Here is a 20,193-nt window from a genome sequence, read left to right as displayed (position 1 = left end):
TACCTTGGATCTCACTGTCTTGTCACAGCTCCATTTAGTCTCCTATCAAATCTGTCCCTTCAAAACCTGGTGATGGCTTTTGGAGATAAAACATTTCACAGCAAGAAAAAAACATGCCCGTGAGGATAAGTTCAGAGGGACTTTCGGTGTGCGGAGCAGCCTGGGCTGTGCAGCGGCTGGTGCCAGGCAAGGTCTCATCGCGCTGCATTCACCTCAGTCGCTGTGAAACACGTGTACACACACGTGTGCATGCACACACACTTGTGTTCTGCAGCCCTTTTTGAGGTAAAGCCCTCACTGACCTCAGCGGGTGTTTTCATCCATCCCGAGCACCAGTGGGTAGAAGTTTTGGGTTGTGAGACGCCCTGCCAGAGGTCTCTGCCCTCCCGCCGCCCATGGTGGGGGGATGCTGCGATGGGGAGAGCTGCCTGGCCCACGCTGACAGTGGGTAAAGCTTCCCTCGGGAAAGCCCCTGCTTGGGGCTGCACCGAGCATCACCAGGCTCCGGCACAGACACCAGCACGACGCAATGCCCCGGCCAGCCGGGGGCTGAGGAAAGCAGCAGTGGTCCCGGAGGAGCCCCAAAAAAGCCATGGGGGCTCAGGGACACGGCTAGGCCCTGGCAGCCCCAGGGCAGGGACAGCCTGGCTGCCCTGGGACGAGGTGCTCCCCAGCTGGCCTCTGGTGCGTGCCACCGGCAAGAAGCGGGATAAGCCCCCGGCTCGCCTCCCCGGCGGCTCCTCTCACCTCCAAGCAAAGCAAGGCCCACGTGTCCTGGCTGTCCACAGGGCGCGGGCAAGGCACGCTCGTTGCTTCTTCACAGCGCCCACTTTACCTCGTCTGCTGGGCGGCTTATCGACCCACATTTGCCTCCCATTATTAAAAGAAGGCTTTTTCGATAAGCGATCGATTCCTAACGGAACCGTGATACTCATCTGTCAGAGGCAACGGGTCCCACAAGGCAGGATCCCGCGGCCAGACGCAGCACGGGCATGTCGGATGGATTTTTTTAATGCATTGGTCAATAAAGTTCCATTTTCTCAGGCTGTGGAAGAATAAGCAGCCCAATTTGCTGTTTACAGACTACAGAGGTCTGGAAGTATTTCTGTAGCTTATGCTGTTGTCCGGGGGGAACTGATGAAGGTTTGCTTACGGTACGATGGGGGACTTGAGAAAATATTTCCATTTAATAATACAGAAAATTATTTGAGTTTTTGTCAAAGTCTCCCACAGTGGGGGAAAAACATGCCTATCTGTTTCAGATATCGTTAAACCAGATGTGCTGCTCTTGGTATTCTGATCTCTCAGTATGCTGGTTTAAATTACGGATTTCAATTATCATTTGGAAATGAACTTCCAGTTTTGTAATTGCTGTCATAAGTTGCACAGATGTCCTTGCTGAATTCACAAGATGAAAACACAGCCTTTCTGGTTCAACTGCGTTCCCTTCAGTCTGCATAGTAATTGCCAAACTGCCACTTTTGATAAGGATTTGCGGAGTCACAGGCATTTACCCTCAGGGCTTTGTGAGCGGGATCCACTTCCAAGCACACCGGCTGCTGGAGGTGCTCCGAGACGATGTGGTCCGTCTGCAGGGGAGAGAGAGAGGGCGTTAGGCAGCGGGACGAGGGCAGCGGCTGCTGTAAGGTGCTCTATTTCCCCACTGAGGAAGCGTGATTCTTCACGGTGTGCCCTTTTTTTGCACGTCCCCGATACGCGAGATCTCTTTGCTGACTTACAGGGACTCTCGGGTGGGAGCCAAAGCCTGCACCGGCTGCTGAGCCAGGAGCAGACCAGACCTCCTGTGCTTCGTGGCTTTTCCTTCACTGGCACTGGGAAGGTCAGTTCTCTGGCTGTCCGAGAGGGAGCCGCCATGCAGAGGGAATCACTCCAGATGGTATTTGCAATATAGGGGAACGTACAGCAGGAGACCGATTTTTGTATTTTTGAGTTTCTCGGCTGATGAACTCAAAGCACATTGACTGCGCTGAAGAGGATGTTAGGTAATTCAGCACTGAAGTTCAAACGCTGGGGCAGTAAATTGGATTAGGAAAGAATGAAGAGTCTGATCTCCATCCTTTTGCTTTTCACATCTACTCGGCTTTATCTACTTGACCCGTGTGGCCAGCAAGGCGATGCTGCAAGTGCTGCCAAGGGGACGGGACGTTTCTGTGTCACTGCCTAGCACTGCAGCATTTCTTACGATCGTTTGGTTAATACCTAGGTGAAATATTCCTGAACGGACATGTGGAGTGTTGTCTGGGCAAAAGTTGGACCTTTGTGCATACAGTAAATACACTTCACATCATTAATATGACACAATGACGGTGACAGCAGAGGAAGGTAAAGGACTGCCGCTCCTTGGGTCAGCATTCACCCCCCACTGAGCTGCCCTTCAGGCTGCCTGCTGCTGGCACCAGCAACGGCCGATGCAACCACGCTGCCCGGGGCCGCCGGTCCCAGGGAGCGAGTGGGTGCCCGTGCCCTCGGGCGGCCAGACCCCGTCCCCTGCGGCGGCCGGGAGCGGCTGCCCCTGCCCAGCCCCCTGTGCCGGCGGGGACCACCAAATGCATCCAACTCCCAGCTGGAGGCCAGCTCAGGCTGGAACAGGTGACAAAAACTGCCTGTGCGCTGATAATGCGGTTGGGACTCCTAAATGGATGACAATTTTCATGTATTTTTCACAAAATACCCTGGCCTTTGTGAGCCTTAGCACTGCAGCATTCTGGCTTTGCAAGTTTTATTTTTTCAGACTAAAGAGGAATGGAAGCTTGTCAATATGATGAGCGTATCACTTAGCTACATTTTTTCTTTCTTAAATTAAGAGTATTTCTTCCTTAAATATGAAGTATGCCATTTCATAGCATTTTGGACAACTACTTACAGCAGGGTGACAGAGATATAGCTGGGACTCTCTTGCTTTTTGTAATGCAGGTAATAACTCTAAGTATCCATTCTTTTCCTTTTCATAAATACTTTCTGTTAAAAAACCCACTGTGAGCTGAACGGCAATCAATATCAAGTCATCTCCATGTAAGTGCTATCGATGGTTTCTATGTAAAACCGGGACGTTTTGTTACTGCTGTGCAGGCAGCGGCAGAGCCCTGCCGGAGCAAATGCCTCGGCATGACCGGCATGTCCCCAGCCCCCGGCAGGCGGTGCCGGCCTGCACGTCGCTTGGACCGATGCAACCCAAGGGCAGGGCGCGCATGGCTGCTCCCGGGAGGAAAGGCAGTGGTGCCGGGGGACCAACGCTTAACTTCAGGTGAACAGACGGCTTTGGCAAAGCCGGGACCAGAGGGCCGGGGTACGCCCCGCGCCTTGCACCGGGCTGCAGCTGCCCGTCGGTTTGCATGCCGGCACGCTAACCCAAACCAGGGATCACGGGCTGCGGCGGGGGCTGCCCTCGCCAGCGCTTCACTTACCAGCTCCGGCTGGAAGGCGGCCAGCGACCTGTGCAGCCAGGTCAGGCTGCGGCTCCCGCCCTCGCAGCGGCGCAGGCCCAGCGCTCCCGTAGTGCCGGCCGGGGCGACGCAGAGCTCTCCGTGCTGGATCAGCCTCAGCCAGGTGTAGTTGAACTTTTGGTTCTGTGGGGAGAGAACGGGGAGAGCTGTGACCCCGCTTGCTTTCCCCCGGTGGGGCTGGCTGCTCAGGGCTGGCAAGCAGCTGGCAGAGACTCTCCTCGTCTTCCTCCTGCCCTCACCTGGGACCAGGGGATGAGGAAAGCCATGATCCATGGCAAGACCTTTCCTATGGATTTGCAGAGCTAAAAAGCTCAGGACAGCCCCAGCGCAGGCTCTGGGAGCGACTCCCGCGGCAGCAGCCCAGACCCCACACGCGACTGCTGCGCAGTCCTCTGCCCTGCCGCCTCCCTGGCTGCACCCTGGTGCTGGGGTGCAAGCGGATAAAGCCCCGTACACCACAGGGCCCCGACCCGCACGCTGGCCTGGGCCAGCGGTGAGCAATTAGCGGCAAGCTGCCTAGGAAAGGCTGCCCGTAGAAGAAGGGAGAGGTTGTCCACAGCAGCTGCTTCCCATCTAGTGAGAGTGCAGCTGGATGCTTTGCAGCAGCGCAGCACAGAATGCTGGCTTGTACTTAAATATTTCTCCCTGTTTTCACGTGCAGGCTCATGGCTTTATCAAACTTTCCTATTCCAGCTGAATTTGCTGGCTCTGGGGTTGTTGCTTGGTTACAGGCTTTGCACACAGAGGCAATTCCTGCCCCTCGCTGCTCCCAGCACCGCTGGCCGTGCCCCCGGGGAGGGAAGGGCTGCACTAGCTCCCGGGGAGAGGGCAGGTCACCACGGGGAGGTCCAGGAGCTCTACGCCGCGCACTAAAAATAGCACTACATACTCAGTATGCAGGGTATCCTTACCTTGTTGTTAACATCGCACGCCTCAAAAGCTAGAGTAGCGTTTTCCACAGTGATGCATCTTGCCATGGCTACGTTAACAAGCTGGAAAATAGCAGCAAAATGCAAATTTAGACATAAATTCCCAAAAAAGAGGAGAGGCTGCTACACTGCAGTTAAGCTGCTGAATTCACAGGACACTGATTAATACTGTCCACTTAACCGTGAAGCAGAGATGACATGTCACAGGCCTTGGAGGGGTGTGTAAAGGCACGTGTCGTCCACTACGTATGTTCTTCTACTGAGAGAAGCTTGAAACTAGCTCGTTCCAGAAACGTTCAAGGCTGGATGAGACACGTTCTTTTTTGGTTTTTTTTGGACGTAGCTAATGTTCCTGTTCTGCAAATCCCCAAAACAACAGCTCCCAACAATAACAACTGCAGAATCCCTTCCCGTTGCTACACCGTGAAGGAGGCGAGCAGCCACCGCGTGCAGCTGATGAAAGCGCCTGGTGGTCCCATCCCGACGCCAGCCGGTCCCCTCGCAGCTGGGGCACGGATCCCTGGCTCCGGCAGCCCGCCACGCGCCCCACGGCCGGCCCCAGGGAACGACTCCACCAGTATACGCGATGCGCTCGGTGCCTCACCCTGAGATAACTCTTCCTGTTTTCCATCCAGGTTGGTTGTCTTGGTACCTGTCATCAATGGGGAAACGCAGACATGGTCCCCCGAAGCGGGGAACCCCGGCAGGAACACCATCATTAAGCTGTTTTTAATTGAACTGCCATTACCTCGCACGGGTGGGGAGCAAGAGAGGATGAGCGAGCACTGCAGCCTGGGTAGCGCAGACCAGATGTTTCTCTGAGCGTGGGTATGCAGCCCCCAGCTTGCATCAGGCTCTGCTCCTTCGCTCGGCTGCTCTTTGCTCTTCCTCCCTGCACCGTTCTCCACCGGTGAGCCGGCACCCCGCTGCCTGGCCGGCACCGGCGCCCGCACAGAGCGTGCTCTGCAAGGGGCGATTCCTTAACGCTCTTCATCTGGCGTGTGCAGAGGTCGCTCAGGAGTACGGGAGGTTATATGGGAAAGATGCAAACACTGGACTGAGCTCTGCCAGCCCGCTCCGGTGCCTGGGCTGAAGCCCGTGGCGCTGCAGGGACTCACGGCCGCAGCGGGCTTGCTCGGCCGCAGTCCGCAGGCACCGGCACCGGCTCCTCAGACAACCCCAGCAGTGCTTCAGTCGGGGCTGCTCACCTCTCCGATTCCTTGCAAATGCCGTTCCTTCCCCTTCTTTCAAAATTTCTGAAGAACTTATGAATTAATCCCGGTGAATAAATAGGCTATTCAGAGAACAGTTCTCATGTAACTTTGGATGGTGTTCAGCACAGCTAGAATTTGCAGAGCTAGCTGAAAAACAGATTTTCTGCCCTATTAAATTTTGAGAATGAAGATAAAGGAGTGATTCAGGCGGCCTGAATCAGGACAAAGCAAGGCAACATCTTGAAAATTTTCACAAACACCTCTGAAAAGCTGAGGCTTTGGTTCAGTTGAAACAGAGGTCTCTCTATAGGGTCTAACTGCTTCGCACTGAATTTGACATTAAGTTCTGTTGCTCTGATTGAGACAAAAGAGATGAAAAAGTGAATATTTTTCAAGCAAGTTCCATTTTTTCATGTTCTCAAGACTATTACTGCTAATTCTTTTTAAAAAAACGTCACTTAAGCCGATGTTTCACTGAAGCCTTCAGTCTAATCCAAAGGGTGCTTTCCAGAAGGCGATGCAGGGACGCGGCTTCCAGCCACACACAGTTCCGGAGCGGCTGCCCCAGCAGACAGCCCTCAGTCCGTGTGCCCGCAGCTGTCCCGAGCACGAACGGCCACGGCCGCCACGCCGAGATCGACAGACGCGTCCGAACGGACGCACAGCTCTCAATCCACTCAGGCGCCCGAAGCCAGCAGTCTCTGTAGCTTTCCCAGCAGAGGCCACCCAGAGCAAGCACGGCGTCCCTCCCCGTGCTCCCTGCAGAGCCACCCTCCCGCACCTTCGCAGCTCGATCGTAAAAGTCACGCGCCGGCTGCGGCTGGCAGAGCGCCTGACCTGATCCGTAGGGATCCCTGTGACGGGGAGCCTTCACGTTACGCCCTTGGCCCGCAGACAAGCCTGAAACGTGGCCAAATGGTTGCTGTGCTTTTTCCTGGCTCCCAGCAGGGCCGGTGCAGTAACTGGAGGCCTTGGCAGGGACGGAGGGGACAGGCAGTTCTTGTTCTCGCTCCCCCGGCCGTGCCAACCCTGTGGTCACCGGCTCCCGGCCACCTCCTCTCGGCGAGTGCTGCTCCTGCCGCGGCACTGGCAGGCGGGGATGGGTGGGGAGGGCAGCAAACCCTTTCGTTTTCATTCCTGGCATCGCTGTAATTTTTCTGACAAACCAGATATTTTGCTTTTGTCATTGCAGTTATAACTCGATGCCAATCAATGCTGTATCTTTTCTGGGCAGAATATTTGAGGTTTCTGAACATTGAAAGCAGCAGCCGATAAGTCTGCTGAGGCTCAGGGCTGGGCCAAATTCAGAACCCACGTTTTATTCTTGTTTAATTCACCTTTTAATGCTGGTGAAGCGACACTGAAGACCCGTGGAGTAGCCACACAGGTAGGACCCAGCGGCAGGGAGCACCAGCGCGGAGCTGGAGGGACGGCGGGGGAGAAAGGGAGCCCGGCCCGGCCGCGCTCCCCAGCCGCCCGGCCGGCGGAGGCCGGAGGGAGGCCCGAGGGAGGCCGGAGGGAGGCCCGAGGGAGGCCCGAGGGAGACCCTCGGCCGAAACGCGCCGCCGGGCGCCTTCCGCCCGCCGAGCCCCGCCGCGGCGCGGCCCCCACCCGCCCCGAGAAACGCCGGGACGCCGCGGGCAGCGCCGACAACAGCAGATTGCTGCTGCGCTCTGCTGGCGGCCCGGCACCGCTGCAAACCCTGCCCGCGCCGCGGCCGGCCGCCTGCCCGCGCTGCCGCCCGCGCTGCCCAGGCTGCTGCCCGCGGTGCTGCCCGCGCTGCCCAGGCTGCTGCCCGCGGTGCTGCCCGCGGTGCTGCCCGCGGTGCTGCCCGCGGTGCTGCCCAGGCTGCTGCCCGCGGTGCTGCCCGCGCTGCCGCCCCGGGGGTCCGGCCCGCCGGCCCCGCCGCAAGGCCCCGGCACGGCGGCAGCGCAGCTCCCCGCGCTCCAAGCGCCCAGCGCTCTGCGACGGAAACTCTCTCTTGGCATCGCGGCCCCTGTCCTCACAAAAATACCGGGGAATCCAGACCACCGCGACGTGTTAAATACAAAAAAATGTTACTGAGCGCCAGGGAAGCAATTCAGAGACAGGCACGCTGCGATGCTACCCCGTCCCTAGCCAGCCACCGAAAACACTGACACACGGAGCAACTCATCGGGGTACGTACCAGCCCGCTGGCTTTCACCAGAGGAGCTTCCAGGTCCGGGTAGACGTTCTCCAGGTACCACCTGAAGCTTTGGCACTGAAGCTTCTTTCGCAGTTGGATTTGTTGAGTCAGGTCGCCGACATCCAGGTTTTTCAAAACCAAGTGGTAAGCGTGGCCGTAGAATAACTCCTTGTACTCATCCAGCCAGACCTCCGCAACGCGGGCCAAGTTCCTCTCCACCGTCCTCACCCGATCTTTCGGGAAGGAATAAGGATTGTCGTTCCTGAAAATGTGCCCAACTCTGGAGCACGGAACAATCTCGATCTCTCCCCCGCACATCCAGACCTGAGAAACAGAGGTTGATTTGATAGAAACACGGGCAAGTGTCCGGTGCTGGCTTTGTGCAAGCCAGAACAGCAGAGAAGTAAGAAAACCGCCGGGAGGGACGGGGTCTCCAGCACGGGGCTGCCCCAGGGAGGCCCTGGCCGAGCCCCCAGCACCCGAGCCAGGCTGGCGGGGATGCAGGCGTGTGAGAGGACATACCTTGAATGAAATCTCCATATTTTCACCTCCCCAGACATCCAGTCCTGGGTCGTACATTCCCAGCTCAAAAAAATACTTCTTATCGATGGAAAACAGGCCACCCGCCATGACCGGGCACCTGGGAACAGAGAAGCCACACGGCACGTCACGGGGTCGGGAAGTGCCTGTCCCCTTCCCCTTGCTTTGACAAGGGAATCATTGAGAAGCCGCGGGCTACGAAATGCTCGGAGATGGTGCCTGAGCCTGCGCTTACAGAGACAGCAAGGACCACCCGATTTGTCACTTCGGTGCAGGCTGACACATGCAATGTTAAAACAGATGATATTTAGGTGGCTTTACCCTGTCTGAAAGTCGTAATGGGGCATGGAACGGTATGTTCCCCCGGCCCCGGCCGCGCCGGCGAAACGCCAGCAGTGCCGCAAGAGGCGAGAAAGGCTTGCCGGGCTTTGCCCGTGTCTGATGATGCGACTGCCCACAGTGCACCATTGCCTCTGCTGTCCTTACGAGCAAAGGAACAACATGTGGCCTCGAAGGAGCCTTTGTTGCTAAATTATTAACAGAGGAACAGGTTGGTTCACAGAGCTCTCATATTTGCCTTTTTTTACCTTATTATATCAGTTTCCTTGATTTTATTTTTCTCGATGACCTCTTGTGGAATCTGCTTCCATCCAAAATTCATTGGCCAAGTAAAAATCCCACGCTGAAAGTTGTCCACGGTCATGTAACTAAACAGAGGGAAGATCGGGATGACTAATTCTGAGTCACATTCCTGATTGAAATGTCACCCTTAATGAGTGAAGATGAATATCTGTACATAATTAAAACAGGATTTTCACAAATTTCATCAGGAATCCTCTTCATGTACTAAAAGTCACGAAAAAGGGAAAAGGTGTGTGCGATAAATGAAGGGACCACGTCCACTGCCAACGTTGATTTCTGGTGCACCGCAACGTTACGTATCCCTTGTGAAATGCTGCTGAAGGCCGGTTAGGAGGTCTGGACCTGTGTCTTCCTGTCATTAATATGCGGGTGGTCCCACTAAGAGGTTTTGCGCATGCTGCTGGTGTGGATTTTGGGTTTCCCAGGGGCGTGAGCTGCCTTACCTCATGTCCTTGTCGCTGATGACCTCGATGACGGGGCAGGCAACCTTGGCCCGGCTCAGGCGGACCCTCTCCAGCAGCGGCTCCAGCCACCCCACGTTGCACTCCACGTGCGAGTCCAGGAACGTCAGGACGGCGCCTGCGGCAGAGGCCGGGCAGCGTCAGCCCTCAGGCGCCCCGTGCCTGTCCCGTGCTGGCCAGCCTCCCCGGGCGCCCCGTGGGCTCAGGGTGCTGCTGACGGGGCCACGACCCTCCACAGCTCCCCAAACCCTCCCAGCCGTAGCCCAGAGCATGTTTTTCATTGCCCGGCCATTGCGGCCTGCAGAGCGAAGCGGGGCGGCTCCTGGCAGAAATGGCCATTTCGGTGCCGACACAGCCCGGCCTGTGCAGGCGGCTGGGGACCCTGACTGCCACTTGCCAGGGCCGTGCTGAGGTGCCGGACAAGCAGCAGCTCGTCCCCTGCTCAGACCCTTGCGCTTTGCAGGTGGAAAAGTTGCCCTTAGTTCATTAGGAGGGGACTGAAACTTGGTGCTGGAGGTGGCTTATGGGCACCTCCGGGGGTGTCCAGACAGGGCTGTAAAACGGCTTTCGTCCTACCTTTGGCGATCTCCGCTCCCGCCAGTCTGGCCCGTATTAGCCCGTGCCTCTCCTTGAGATGGAGGATCTTCACTTTCGGGAACTGCGACATGTATTTGTCCAGCTTCTCCTTGAGGTACTCTGTAGAGGAGGAGAAGGAGAGGGTGAGGCTGACTTACCCATTTCACACCCACTTCCAGAATGAAAAGCAGCGGGCAGATTTTCCCTGGAAGCATCTCTGGCCACACCAGGGTCCTTGGGTCTGGGGTGCAAACATCTGGGCACAGCTGCAGGGCTTCTGGTGCACGGTGTCGCGGTCCGAGCCTGCTCTCCGGTGAAACTCCCAGCCGCGTCAGTGCCAGCAGGTTTAGGCTCAGGCTGATGAGTTTAAAAACCTCTGTTGGAGACGTGTCTCCCAGTACTGTGTGACGGTTGTCCTGGGGGCTCGCCACGGGCTGCCCGGCTGCCCTGGCTCTGCCCCTCCAAAGGACAGGGCTGCGGCTGGTGGTATCGTCTCCTGCTCCCCAGCGGACGCAGCAAAGGCAGACCCGTACCCGGTGCTGGGCGAGCGCAGTGACTCGCCGCACGCAGGAGACATGGAAAGCGGAGAGCAACGAGTGCAGGGCTTTTGGCAACAAGCCATGAGCGAAATCCCGGTGGCCTCGCTTGGGTAGTTCATGATCCAAACCAGGTATCGAACGGTTGTTCAAAGACTCCAAAATGAGGTTTCTTTTCTTCATTACACTATAATTGCAATTAAAATCTGGTTGTAATTTTTTTTTCCTTGCCTAAAAAAATATTTTTTCGTGCTCTACCAATTTCTCAGTATCAAGCACCGCATTTGAAGACTCAGCCCGGGTTTAAGCTGCACAAGGGTTTGCTGTGGCACAACTCTACTCTTCAGGTTGCTTTTGTCATGGTTTCCTCTGGCCGTGGAGGCAGCTGCTGGTAACCCTCAGGAAAAAGAGGGCGTGAGGAAGGTGGTTTGGGGGAGTCGAGCGCCGGTCAGTCCTGTTCGCGGGTGGTTTCCCTCCGGCGGCAGAGGAGCCCGGGAGCCTCTGCTGCGGTGCTGTGGCTGCCGCTGCTCCAAGGGCTTCGCTTGGGGCCACCCACGTACGTGGTTGGGCCTGGGGGAGGCCCCCCGACCTCCCTCACCGACCGGCTTCACTGGTGCTCTTTGGTTTTCTTCAGGAGAACGCAACTGTTTGCATTTCAAAAGCCAGTTAAAAGCTTTGAAAGGCTCCAAGAGCGAGACATTTGTGGACACGTTCGCCATAGGTAATTGCTGCTGCTGCTACTTGGATTACAGCAAGGCAGAGCACAGCTCTCCATAATTCACCCACACTCGTGAGGTTTTGGTTGCAAACCCAGCGTTTCAGACGTTCGCTGGCTAACGAGCAGATACAAAGGGAAGTCACGGGGAGAAACTGAAGAGGAAACTTGAAAAGGTGTTTTGAGGGGAAATGGTATGAGCATGTTTTAATGATTATTTTAAAAATGAGCAAACTAGGTCTTTTTTGCACCTATTGTCTTGTTGCATTGTAGGCTCTTTGTATTCGTGGCATGAGCTCTGAAGTTTCCCTGAGACAGCACTTTCCCTGAAGAATCAGCAGTTGGAAAATTATATCATTCCCAAATTTTTAAGGGCTGAACTCAGCAGAGAGCCAAAGCATTACAAAGCAGAGGTTGGATGTCATCTGAAATGCCTGTAAGCACGCATGCAAAGCCCCTGGGCACGTGCAGATGCCCGGCTCACCACTGCTTTTACTGCAACTACCCCATTCTCTGAGCACCCTCGGAGGCGCGCGCTGTTCCTCCCTTGCTGCCAGCACTGAAAACAGGGGGGCACTCGTCTGGAAATGGCACAGAGATGGGTGACAGTGTCTATTTTATAAATGCATGAGCCCTGGAGCCAGGACACCCTGAAGACGTGCGGGTCAGGGGGACCAAGCTCCCTGGTGCTCCTGGACTGCAGTGCCTGCTCCGGCCTCTGGCACACGCGCAAAGCAGGGCACGAGTGTAAACTTAGCGACGCGCAGCTGTAAACGTAGCAGCTGTTTAAGTGAGTGAACTGGGACGGGAGAGACCCGAGTGATGAAGTCTGGGAGGGTGTCGGGCGAGAGCTGCAGCTCGACCCACCACAGCCATCCCCAGTGCCCACCTACCTCTGGTCCCCCCATCTGGAAAGATAACAGCGCAGGCTGGGGACGCACTTCAATACAGCGAAAGCAGAAAATGCGATTTCTTTCTACTATTCAGAATTGAATTACAGAGAAGAAATTGTATTTTGGCCTCAAGTTATATTAGTTTCATAAAGGTAGAAGAAGCTTACCCACCTTTAGTGCTGAAGTCGTCCACCAAAATGACTTCTTCAATCAGGTGCGGAGGAGATCTGCCGAGGACGCTGTGAACGGAGCGGAGGAGGGTGGACCACACTTCATCCACGAAGCACATGATGATGGTGGTGGTCGGGAGGTCGTCGTGAACCCGCTGCTCGGAGCACCTGCAACGGCAACACGGGCCCACAGGTGACGGCCGGTCACACTCCTGGAAATCTCCAGGCTTACGGTTTGCTGGGAAAATGCGCAGGGAGGGACGAATTCCCAAATGTGAAATACAGAGGCAAACCCCTGCAGTGGGATTTTGTCGGGAGAGGGAGCAGAGGGGTGAGCAGGGAACCCCCCTCACAGCCCCGGGGGATAGGACGCACTTGCTCCTTTCTAACAGGGACCTCTTTTCTCCTCCCTACCCCCGGGTGATAATATCTCCTTTCCGTGAGCAAACAGTGCAAAGGCCGCGGGGAGCGAGGCCGATCCCAGCTCTGCACCACTGGCCTCGGGGACTCCTGCAGGGAAAGGATCCCCATGCACTGGGTGCCCTCCTGCGACGCTCCGAGCACCCGCAGGGCTTGGCATCCTGGGCTGCGTGAGATAGCCTCGCTGGAAAAAAAGAATTGGTATTATGTTCAAAACACAGGGAAATGGCCATTTCCATGAAGGGCTACTCGGCACAGCAACTTGTCAAACATGCAGGCAGTGAGGAAGAGTCGCCCGGCCCAACTTCTGCACCTCACTCAGGGGACCGCGGAGGATGGGAAAACGTTCAAGTATCCAAATTTCACGTACGAGGGCACTGGCGGGTCCGCTCCCCGAGCGCCCCGTATCTCACACCCTGAGCACCCACGCCTCCCCAGGGACGGCCCGGCCCGGCCAGCCGTGCCCCGAGCCCCGTGCAGGGGCTCCGAGCGGCGCCTGCTTCCCTCGCAAGCAGCCAGCGATAGGCATCGGCAGATCCAAGGGGCTGATAAAATTTCTCCCGTGTCTATGAGTTTGTCGTTTTCTTCTGTGACAGCGAAAAATGCAGTGGCTGGGTCAGGCCTGTCTCTTCAGCGTTTGAACAAAAGGTTGATGAGCAGCTTTTCTCATCTTCCGTTTGCAGTTCAAGCACTGCTTCACTGCCTGCCTTGGGGAGCGGGGCTCCCTCAGCTCTGCGGTCTCCGAGTGGATCTCCAGGCCTGCACAGCGCCTGGCAACGCGCTCCTCTGCCCCAGAGCCGCCGCTTTATCCCAGAATACCCACAAACCGCTGGGGTGTGCTTTCTCTTTTGTCAATAAGCTGCGGTTTGATCGCAGGTCTTCTCTCTTGCCCTTCCAGAGCAGACCTCCTGCAGGCAGGACAGGCACCAGCCTATCTGCTGGCGCAGAAAATGAGTTTCTCGGCGATGAAAACACTGTTCCCTTTGCTGTCAACAACGGACAGAAAACAGGGATAGGTATATGGGAGCATATGGAAAATGGACTGCTTGTTCCTCTGTCTCAATGAATGGGCCCTTGGATTCGGCTGGTGCCGGCTCAGATGCCGACACCAGGGCACTGCACAGCTCAAAGAAGAAAATTCAGAGGTACTGCCAGGCTCTTAAGTTGCTGAAGTTGCTTTGGGAAAACATCATCTTAGATCTGCTGCCCCTGAGTTTGTAAGCAGCCCGGCACCGAAGACCTGAGCCGCAGGGAGCCCAGCCCCGTCCTCTCCCAGCTGGCAGATGCAGCCGCGGTCCTTCCCCACACCTGCCGGCACCGGTGCTAACTTACCCAGACCGCACCGTGCCAGGCAGCATGCGACATTTTTTTTGCCAGGCCAGGAAATCTGTGTCCCTGTCTAAACCCGGATAACTTGACTGTCCCAGAGAAGCTACGACAGTGGCCTGGGGAGAGGTCAGAGGCACACAGGGACCTTCGCTGCCAGCGCTGCGGTGCTGGGCTGAGATGGGGTCCAGGGCTCCTGCGCCGGGCTCTGCAGGGAGTGTTCCCTGCAAGCCTCCTGGCAACCCCTGGCCTTCAGCTGTGCGGCTTGCGCATCTTGCTCCTCCTTGGTGGAACTACTCCTGCACGCACTTCTGCAGAGGCGCGGTGCTCGGCAGCACCACCACGGCAAGCAAAGCTCAGAAAGCAGCCAGCATCCTGAAGGCTGCAGCGGGACAAGTTTCCTGTTGGCCCAAGTTCAGTGGTCTAGTCCAGCCCTCCGGCAAGGATCAAGAGAGAAACTGTGGTCTAAGCTGCGAGAAACCAGAAGGATCCAGCAAAAAAGTAACGGGTCGTTTGATCACCGAGAGCTGCCAACAGCCATTGCCGTGAGCTGGCCCTTACGACTTAATTTCTGCCGTGGCAACAGGCCGAGGGCAGAGCCCGCCCAGGCTCCTGCCAGTGCCGGGGTGCCCAGCGGAGCTCCCTGCGGCCCCGTGCCCCGGTGCGGCAGCACACGTACCCAGGCAGCGCCGTCAGGGACGTGCCCCTGTTTGGCCAAGGCGTTCCCCGTGACGCTCAGCCGGCAATGCCGACTGCTCCCGGGCAGGTGTGTGATTCACCGGAGGCAGGCGGGCAGCTCCACCACGGTAAGCAAAGCTCAGAAAGCAGCCAGCATCCTGAAGACTGCAGCGGGACAAGTTTCCTGTTGGCCCAAGTTCAGTGGTCTAGTCCAGCCCTCCGGCAAGGATCAAGAGAGAAACTGTGGTCTAAGCTGGGAGAGACCAGAAGGATCCAGCAAAAAAGTAACGGGTCGTTTGATCACCGAGAGCTCCTGGGAGGTGGGTTTCTGCTCCACAGCTCCAGGGCTTTGCTGGCAAAGACCAAAACACAGTGCTGGCTTTGAGCCGCCATGCCTCTTTTTCTGTGCACAGGTGGCTTCTGCAGCTGCCATCTTCCGCCTGCCGGCAAGCAGTCCTACTTGTCTCCCTCCTTCCCTGCCCCATTCCTTCCCAGGCGGGACCTCACCTCGGCTCACAGGTGAGCACCGACAGCGCCGCGGGAACGTCTGTGTACTGTCCCGGGGGACGGGGGATGACTCACAGCACAACTCCCATCCCACCGCCCCCGTGGTCTGCGAGCATGGGAAGAGGGACACGGGAGGGTCTCTGCACGAGGCAGGCCTCTCACCTGCCGCGGGGCTGAGAGACGCCTGCAGCAGCAAAAGCCAAGTGTAAGACGCACCTGCCGTTCACCAGAACCGGCACCTTCCCTGGACCCCCCTGCCGCCGTCCAGGCACCGCAGCTCGGGAGAGGGAGCCCCTCCAGCCCCTTCCCCCTTCCTTGGGCAAGGTGCTGCCCACACCTTACCCTGCACTCTTCTGTGGAGAGTACGGGGTGGGTGAGGTGTCCTTTTTGAAGTGCAATACTGAGATTTGCAGAATCGGCTGCACATTGCGCAGGGACAGCCGTAACCGAACCAGAGTTTCCTGGCTCAGAAGTCTGGGTCCCTCCCCACAGGCACCCACAGACGCGAGCCCCCCGAGCCGCCCCGCAGAGCGGGTACCGGCCGCAGTGCTCTGCAGCACAAGGGCAGCGGTGCTACCGGTCCGCAGGAGAAGGCGCTCCCGGGGGCACCCGCGGCACTGCCTCGACGGCAGGCTGCCGCGCGCTCTTCCATCACGTCAGCGCTCAGTGCGTGGCTTTGCCTCCCGCGGAGGCCGTCGCAGCCCCAGCGCGCCCTTCGGGCAGGGGAGGCCGCCGGGGTGCCTCTGCCTCCGGGGAAGGGCAGCGGCAGCTTGCCGGTGTGAGAGCACCTCTGGGGCAGGGAGGGCCTCTGCTGCCGAGACAAATCGAGGGGGTGCAGGAGTGGTCCCGGAAGAAAACGCATGAATATTGAAACCAAACAGCGCTCAGTGCCGCACCTGACAAACCAGGTAAAATGAGCCCCGTTGCCTGCCTCGTGTGCCCCAGCCTCTTCAGACAGCAGAGCTTGGCAGGTTAAGATGATCTGCAAATTTCACCCAGTTTTACATTTAATAACAAGCTACTCTTACCTGGAAAGGCAAAAGCCATCTCACGGCTAGCATGCACGAAGCGAAGGCCTCGGTGCGCCCAGCAGCCCTCCCCGGGAGCCACCGAGCGGGTTCCCAGGGGCGCGGCGCAGGTATTTGTGCAGGGGAAGCAGGTCTTACCCGGCAGGCCTGGTGTCCGCTATGGCTCGGTCTATGGGGATCAGATCGCTGAGGTAGACATTAAAGTTTCCTTCTTTCCATCTACTCTTTGCTTCTTCTTGTTTATCGTCAGGGACTGCAACAGGGTGCCCAAACTGGCCGGGAGCTTGGGGGTCCCTCGGGGCAAGCGTTGCGTCCACGGACGAGACCCGGTGCGTTCCCGGGCTGCCCCTGCCTGCCTCCTCCCGCCCGGCGGCCGGTGCCCCGGGCCCTGCACCCAGCGTCCGGCTCCGGCCGGCCGCCCCCGCAGCCCGGGTGCCGCCGCCTGTCTCGTTGGCGAGCTGCCGCTCTCGCTGCTTTTCTGGGCTCTCTGTGAAGTTGCCCGCAGAGTCGGATCCGGGGCGCGGGAGCGCCGGGCGGCCGGGTTTCGCCCCCTCTTTGCTAATAAGGACGAAGCGGCTTTCGGGGGCAGCCCCCCTCTCGCCCGCTGCCGGCCGCGCTGCCCGGGGAGGCAGGCCGCCTCGCCCCGGCGGGCCGGCGGCGTGCCGCGGGGCCCCCGCCGCCCCAGCCCCAGCCCCAGCGCCCCGCGGGGGCTCGCCGCGCCCGGGCGCCGGCGGGGCCGGGGAAGGGGGCTCGCTGGGAGGCCGCGGGGCGCCCGCCCGGGACGGGGACGGCGACGGGGACGGCTCCCGCAGCCCAGCCCGCTTTCCGGCGGGGCCGGTTACCAGCTCCGCCGCCGGCCTCGCCAGGGCTCGGCTCGCTGCCGGAGCCGCCGCAGCCCCCGCGCCGCCCCTCCAGCCCGCCGCGGGCAGCTCCGGGCCGTGCCCGCCCCGCTGCCCGCCGCCCCCGGGCGCGGAGGGCGCGGGGCTCGGGGGGCTCGGCGGGCCGGGGGGCTCCCGGGGGGCGGCCCGCCCGGCCGGGGTCCCCGCGCCCCTGCGCCGCCCGCGGCGGAGCCCGGCGGGGTCGGGCCGGGGGCTGCCCGCCGGCGCCTCGGGGCCGCGCCACGGCCGCGCCGCCCGCTCCTGCCCCCGCTCCCGCCCGCGCCCCGCCGCCTCCTTCAGCAGCCGCCCGCCGGCCTCGCCGAGGGAGAGGCGGAGCGCGGCCATGTCGAGCAGCAGCCAGAGGACGGAGGCGGCGAAGACGAAGGCCAGCGCTCGCCCGCTGCCGCGGAAGAGCCGCCGCAGCCCGCTCATCCCCGAGGCCGCCCCGGGCGGGCCGCAGAGAGCCGCCGGGCCGCCGCACGCCGTGCCCGGAGGGAGCGGGGGGGCGGGGGCCGGGGCCGGGGCTCCGCTCGCCCCACCCCGCGCCGGCGGCCCGCGCTGTAACCCAACACCGGGGCAGAGCCGCCCGGCCCGGCCCGGCCCGGCGCTGCGGCCGCCGCGCCCCCCCGCCGCCCGGGCCCTGACCCTCGGGCCGGCGCCGCGCCCCCCGCCCGCCGCCCCGCGTCCCGGCCGCCCCGGGCTCCCGCGGGCTCCGGGTGCGGGGCGCCCGCCCGGGCCGGGAACGGGGCTGCGGCCAGGAGGGACGGCGCGGACCCGAGCAGTGCCTGTGCCTGTGCTTGTGGTTTACGTGGCAGCTGCCGCGGACGCCCGCGGGCTCAGCCTCGGCCGAGGACGTGGCTGTTTTTCCCGTACCCGCTTCAATTACAGGGCAGGGGAGCCGCGGGCGAGGCGGGGCTGAGCAAAGCCGGGTTAAAAAAAGCGCCGGGGCGCCAGCCCCCTCTCCCGCTCCTGCCCGGGCTCGCAGGCGGGGACGTGGCGGGCAGGGCTGGGGCGGGGGCGGGGGCTGCCCGCAGGGACCCGGCAGCGCCGGCCCCCGCCGGGGAGGGCGCGGGTGGGCGCGCAGGGAGCCCCAGAAGCACCCCCGGGGAGCCCCGCTGCGCCCCGTCGGGTCTGCGTGGCTCTGGCTGGGGATTAACACCTGGGTGCAGGGCCCCACAGCATCCCCCCACGTCCCCCCGCGCCCCCCGGTCCCCCCGGTGTCGGGGTGGCAAGCTGCGCAAGGGTCGAACCCGGCGAATCGTCCCTAGGAGCTGCTCTGCAGACGTGGTCGCGTAGGGCGGCCTGCGCGGGGTTGGGGTCTTCAGGAGATGCTCTGCGCTGGGGCAAGGTGTGCCCGTCGCCGTCAGCTCCACGGGCCGGGGCGGTCGCGCAGGACCCCCACGACTGGATTGCACCAGCTGAGCAAAACCACAGCTTGGGGAGTCTCTGCCATCGCGCCGCTGCCAGGAGCCACGCAGCGGAGACACCGTCACCACCGGGCACCGGCCCACTGCCCTGTCCGGGATGCTCGATCCCCTGTGCCAAGGTCCCCGTCAAGCAGCTTCCCTCTGTTAATGAGCGCCGTGCAGCCCGTGAGCAGGGACAGCGTTGCACGGTCGGTGTGGCATCCGTGGCACCACAGTCGGTGTGGCATCCGTGGCACCTGGAGGCACGGCCAGGTCAGAGAGCTGCGAGGTCAGTTGTGATGTGGGGGCATCAGCTGCGAAAGCGCAGGGTAGGGGCACTGAAGTGAAAGAGGAAAAAGCCTGGGCTGGTCAGTATTTTGCAGCTCTCTTAAACTCTGGTATTAATAAATTTAAAAGCAATGCGCGATGTCCCAAATCACAAAGCAGGAGATTTTTTTAAATAAAGGGGTCCAACCCGCTGCAGTGCATGTGAGTATTGACAGGAAAAGAAACGAGGGGAGAAGATTACATTCATGTTCATACTTTAAAAAAATAGTAATTTGGAAGTCCAGCCTACGGTTATATTGTGAGATCAAAACCATGTCTTTTTAAAAGAAATGGCAATTCTGCTGTTTTTCCGAGGCTCTTCTTTGTAAAGCAAACTTCCCTCAGACGTGGCAGGCAGTTCTGATTTCAGCAGGAGTTGCGTGTGTGGATGGTGCATGCTTAAGGACTTTCAGTAGGAGGGAGCGAAGGACAAGATTGCAAAAGGGCTGTTAAAAGGGGAAAAAAATGAGTAGCTGTTTGAGAGCAAGGAAGCTGGGAGTCAAGTTTAAACTTAACTGAAGTAATACCTTCGGTGTAGAAATAAAACTGAAGATAAACCATGGACTGTGGGTTTATTCACCACGCTGACACTGTGTTTTCATTTTTATTTTGGTTTCTTCCCTTGCCGTTCCTGACCGTCTCGCCCCGCAGCGGGAGCGCTCAGGGTCCCGCTCCAGCGTGACGTCCCGGCGTGGCCGGCGTCCCCACCGCTGGGACTCGGCCGCCGGGCCCGAGGGCTGCGCTTCGGGCGCTCGGGCCGTGCGAGCCCCCCAGCAGCCAGCCCAGGGGCACGGCGCGGCTCAGCCGCGGCCGGGCGGGGGGAGCCGGCGGTGTGTGCCGGTGAGCGCTGAGCCCCCCGGGACCTCGGTCCCCAGGAGCTGCGGGGAAGCGCGTTCCTCTGCCGACGAGAAAGGCCAGCCAGCCTTTTTCCTAAGAGCCGGGCCCATCACCGGCAAGGTCCATCCCTGCGCGGGGCGGGGAGGGAGACCTGTGATGTTCCTCTGAGCTTTGGCTTCATGCTTACGAGTTATGATAAAGTCGTCGCTGTTTTGGTATGGTCAGGCATTCCCTCGGCTAACGCTGCGCTTTGGCTCTCCTCCTTGGCAAGTATAAGTGTTCCAGATAGTTGAACAGATTCCTTGACACAAGACAGCTGCTTTTGTAGGGAGGAATTAATTTAATCAAGGCTACTCCATCATTAAAATAATCTGAAGTGTCAGATGGCAAAGCACAGAAGCAAGCTAACTTGAAGATGAAAACTCAACATTTTTGCCAGCCAGAAGTGTCCCAGAAGATGAGGTAACATCGTAATAAGT

The 20,193-nt window shown here is 59.4% G+C and overlaps 1 protein-coding gene across 1 annotated transcript; it reads right to left on the bottom strand.

The window, feature by feature from the left end:
* Positions 1-1,299: 1,299 nt before the first annotated feature.
* On the bottom strand, positions 1,300-17,576 carry GALNT5 (polypeptide N-acetylgalactosaminyltransferase 5; the record flags this gene model as incomplete). The annotated part of the gene is made up of 10 exons (XM_082314496.1): positions 1,300-1,589; positions 3,426-3,587; positions 4,376-4,456; positions 7,775-8,098; positions 8,297-8,414; positions 8,902-9,021; positions 9,400-9,535; positions 9,994-10,113; positions 12,309-12,475; positions 16,405-17,576. The coding sequence occupies 10 exons, from the start codon at positions 17,574-17,576 to the stop codon at positions 1,449-1,451; spliced, it is 2,541 nt and encodes an 846-aa protein (XP_082170622.1). The 3' UTR covers positions 1,300-1,448.
* Positions 17,577-20,193: the final 2,617 nt, after the last annotated feature.

The sequence above is a fragment of the Platalea leucorodia genome (assembly GCF_965183815.1).
Source record: "Platalea leucorodia genome assembly, chromosome: 5".
NCBI lineage: Eukaryota > Metazoa > Chordata > Aves > Pelecaniformes > Threskiornithidae > Platalea > Platalea leucorodia.
This window is presented reverse-complemented; position numbering and strand designations above follow the sequence as displayed.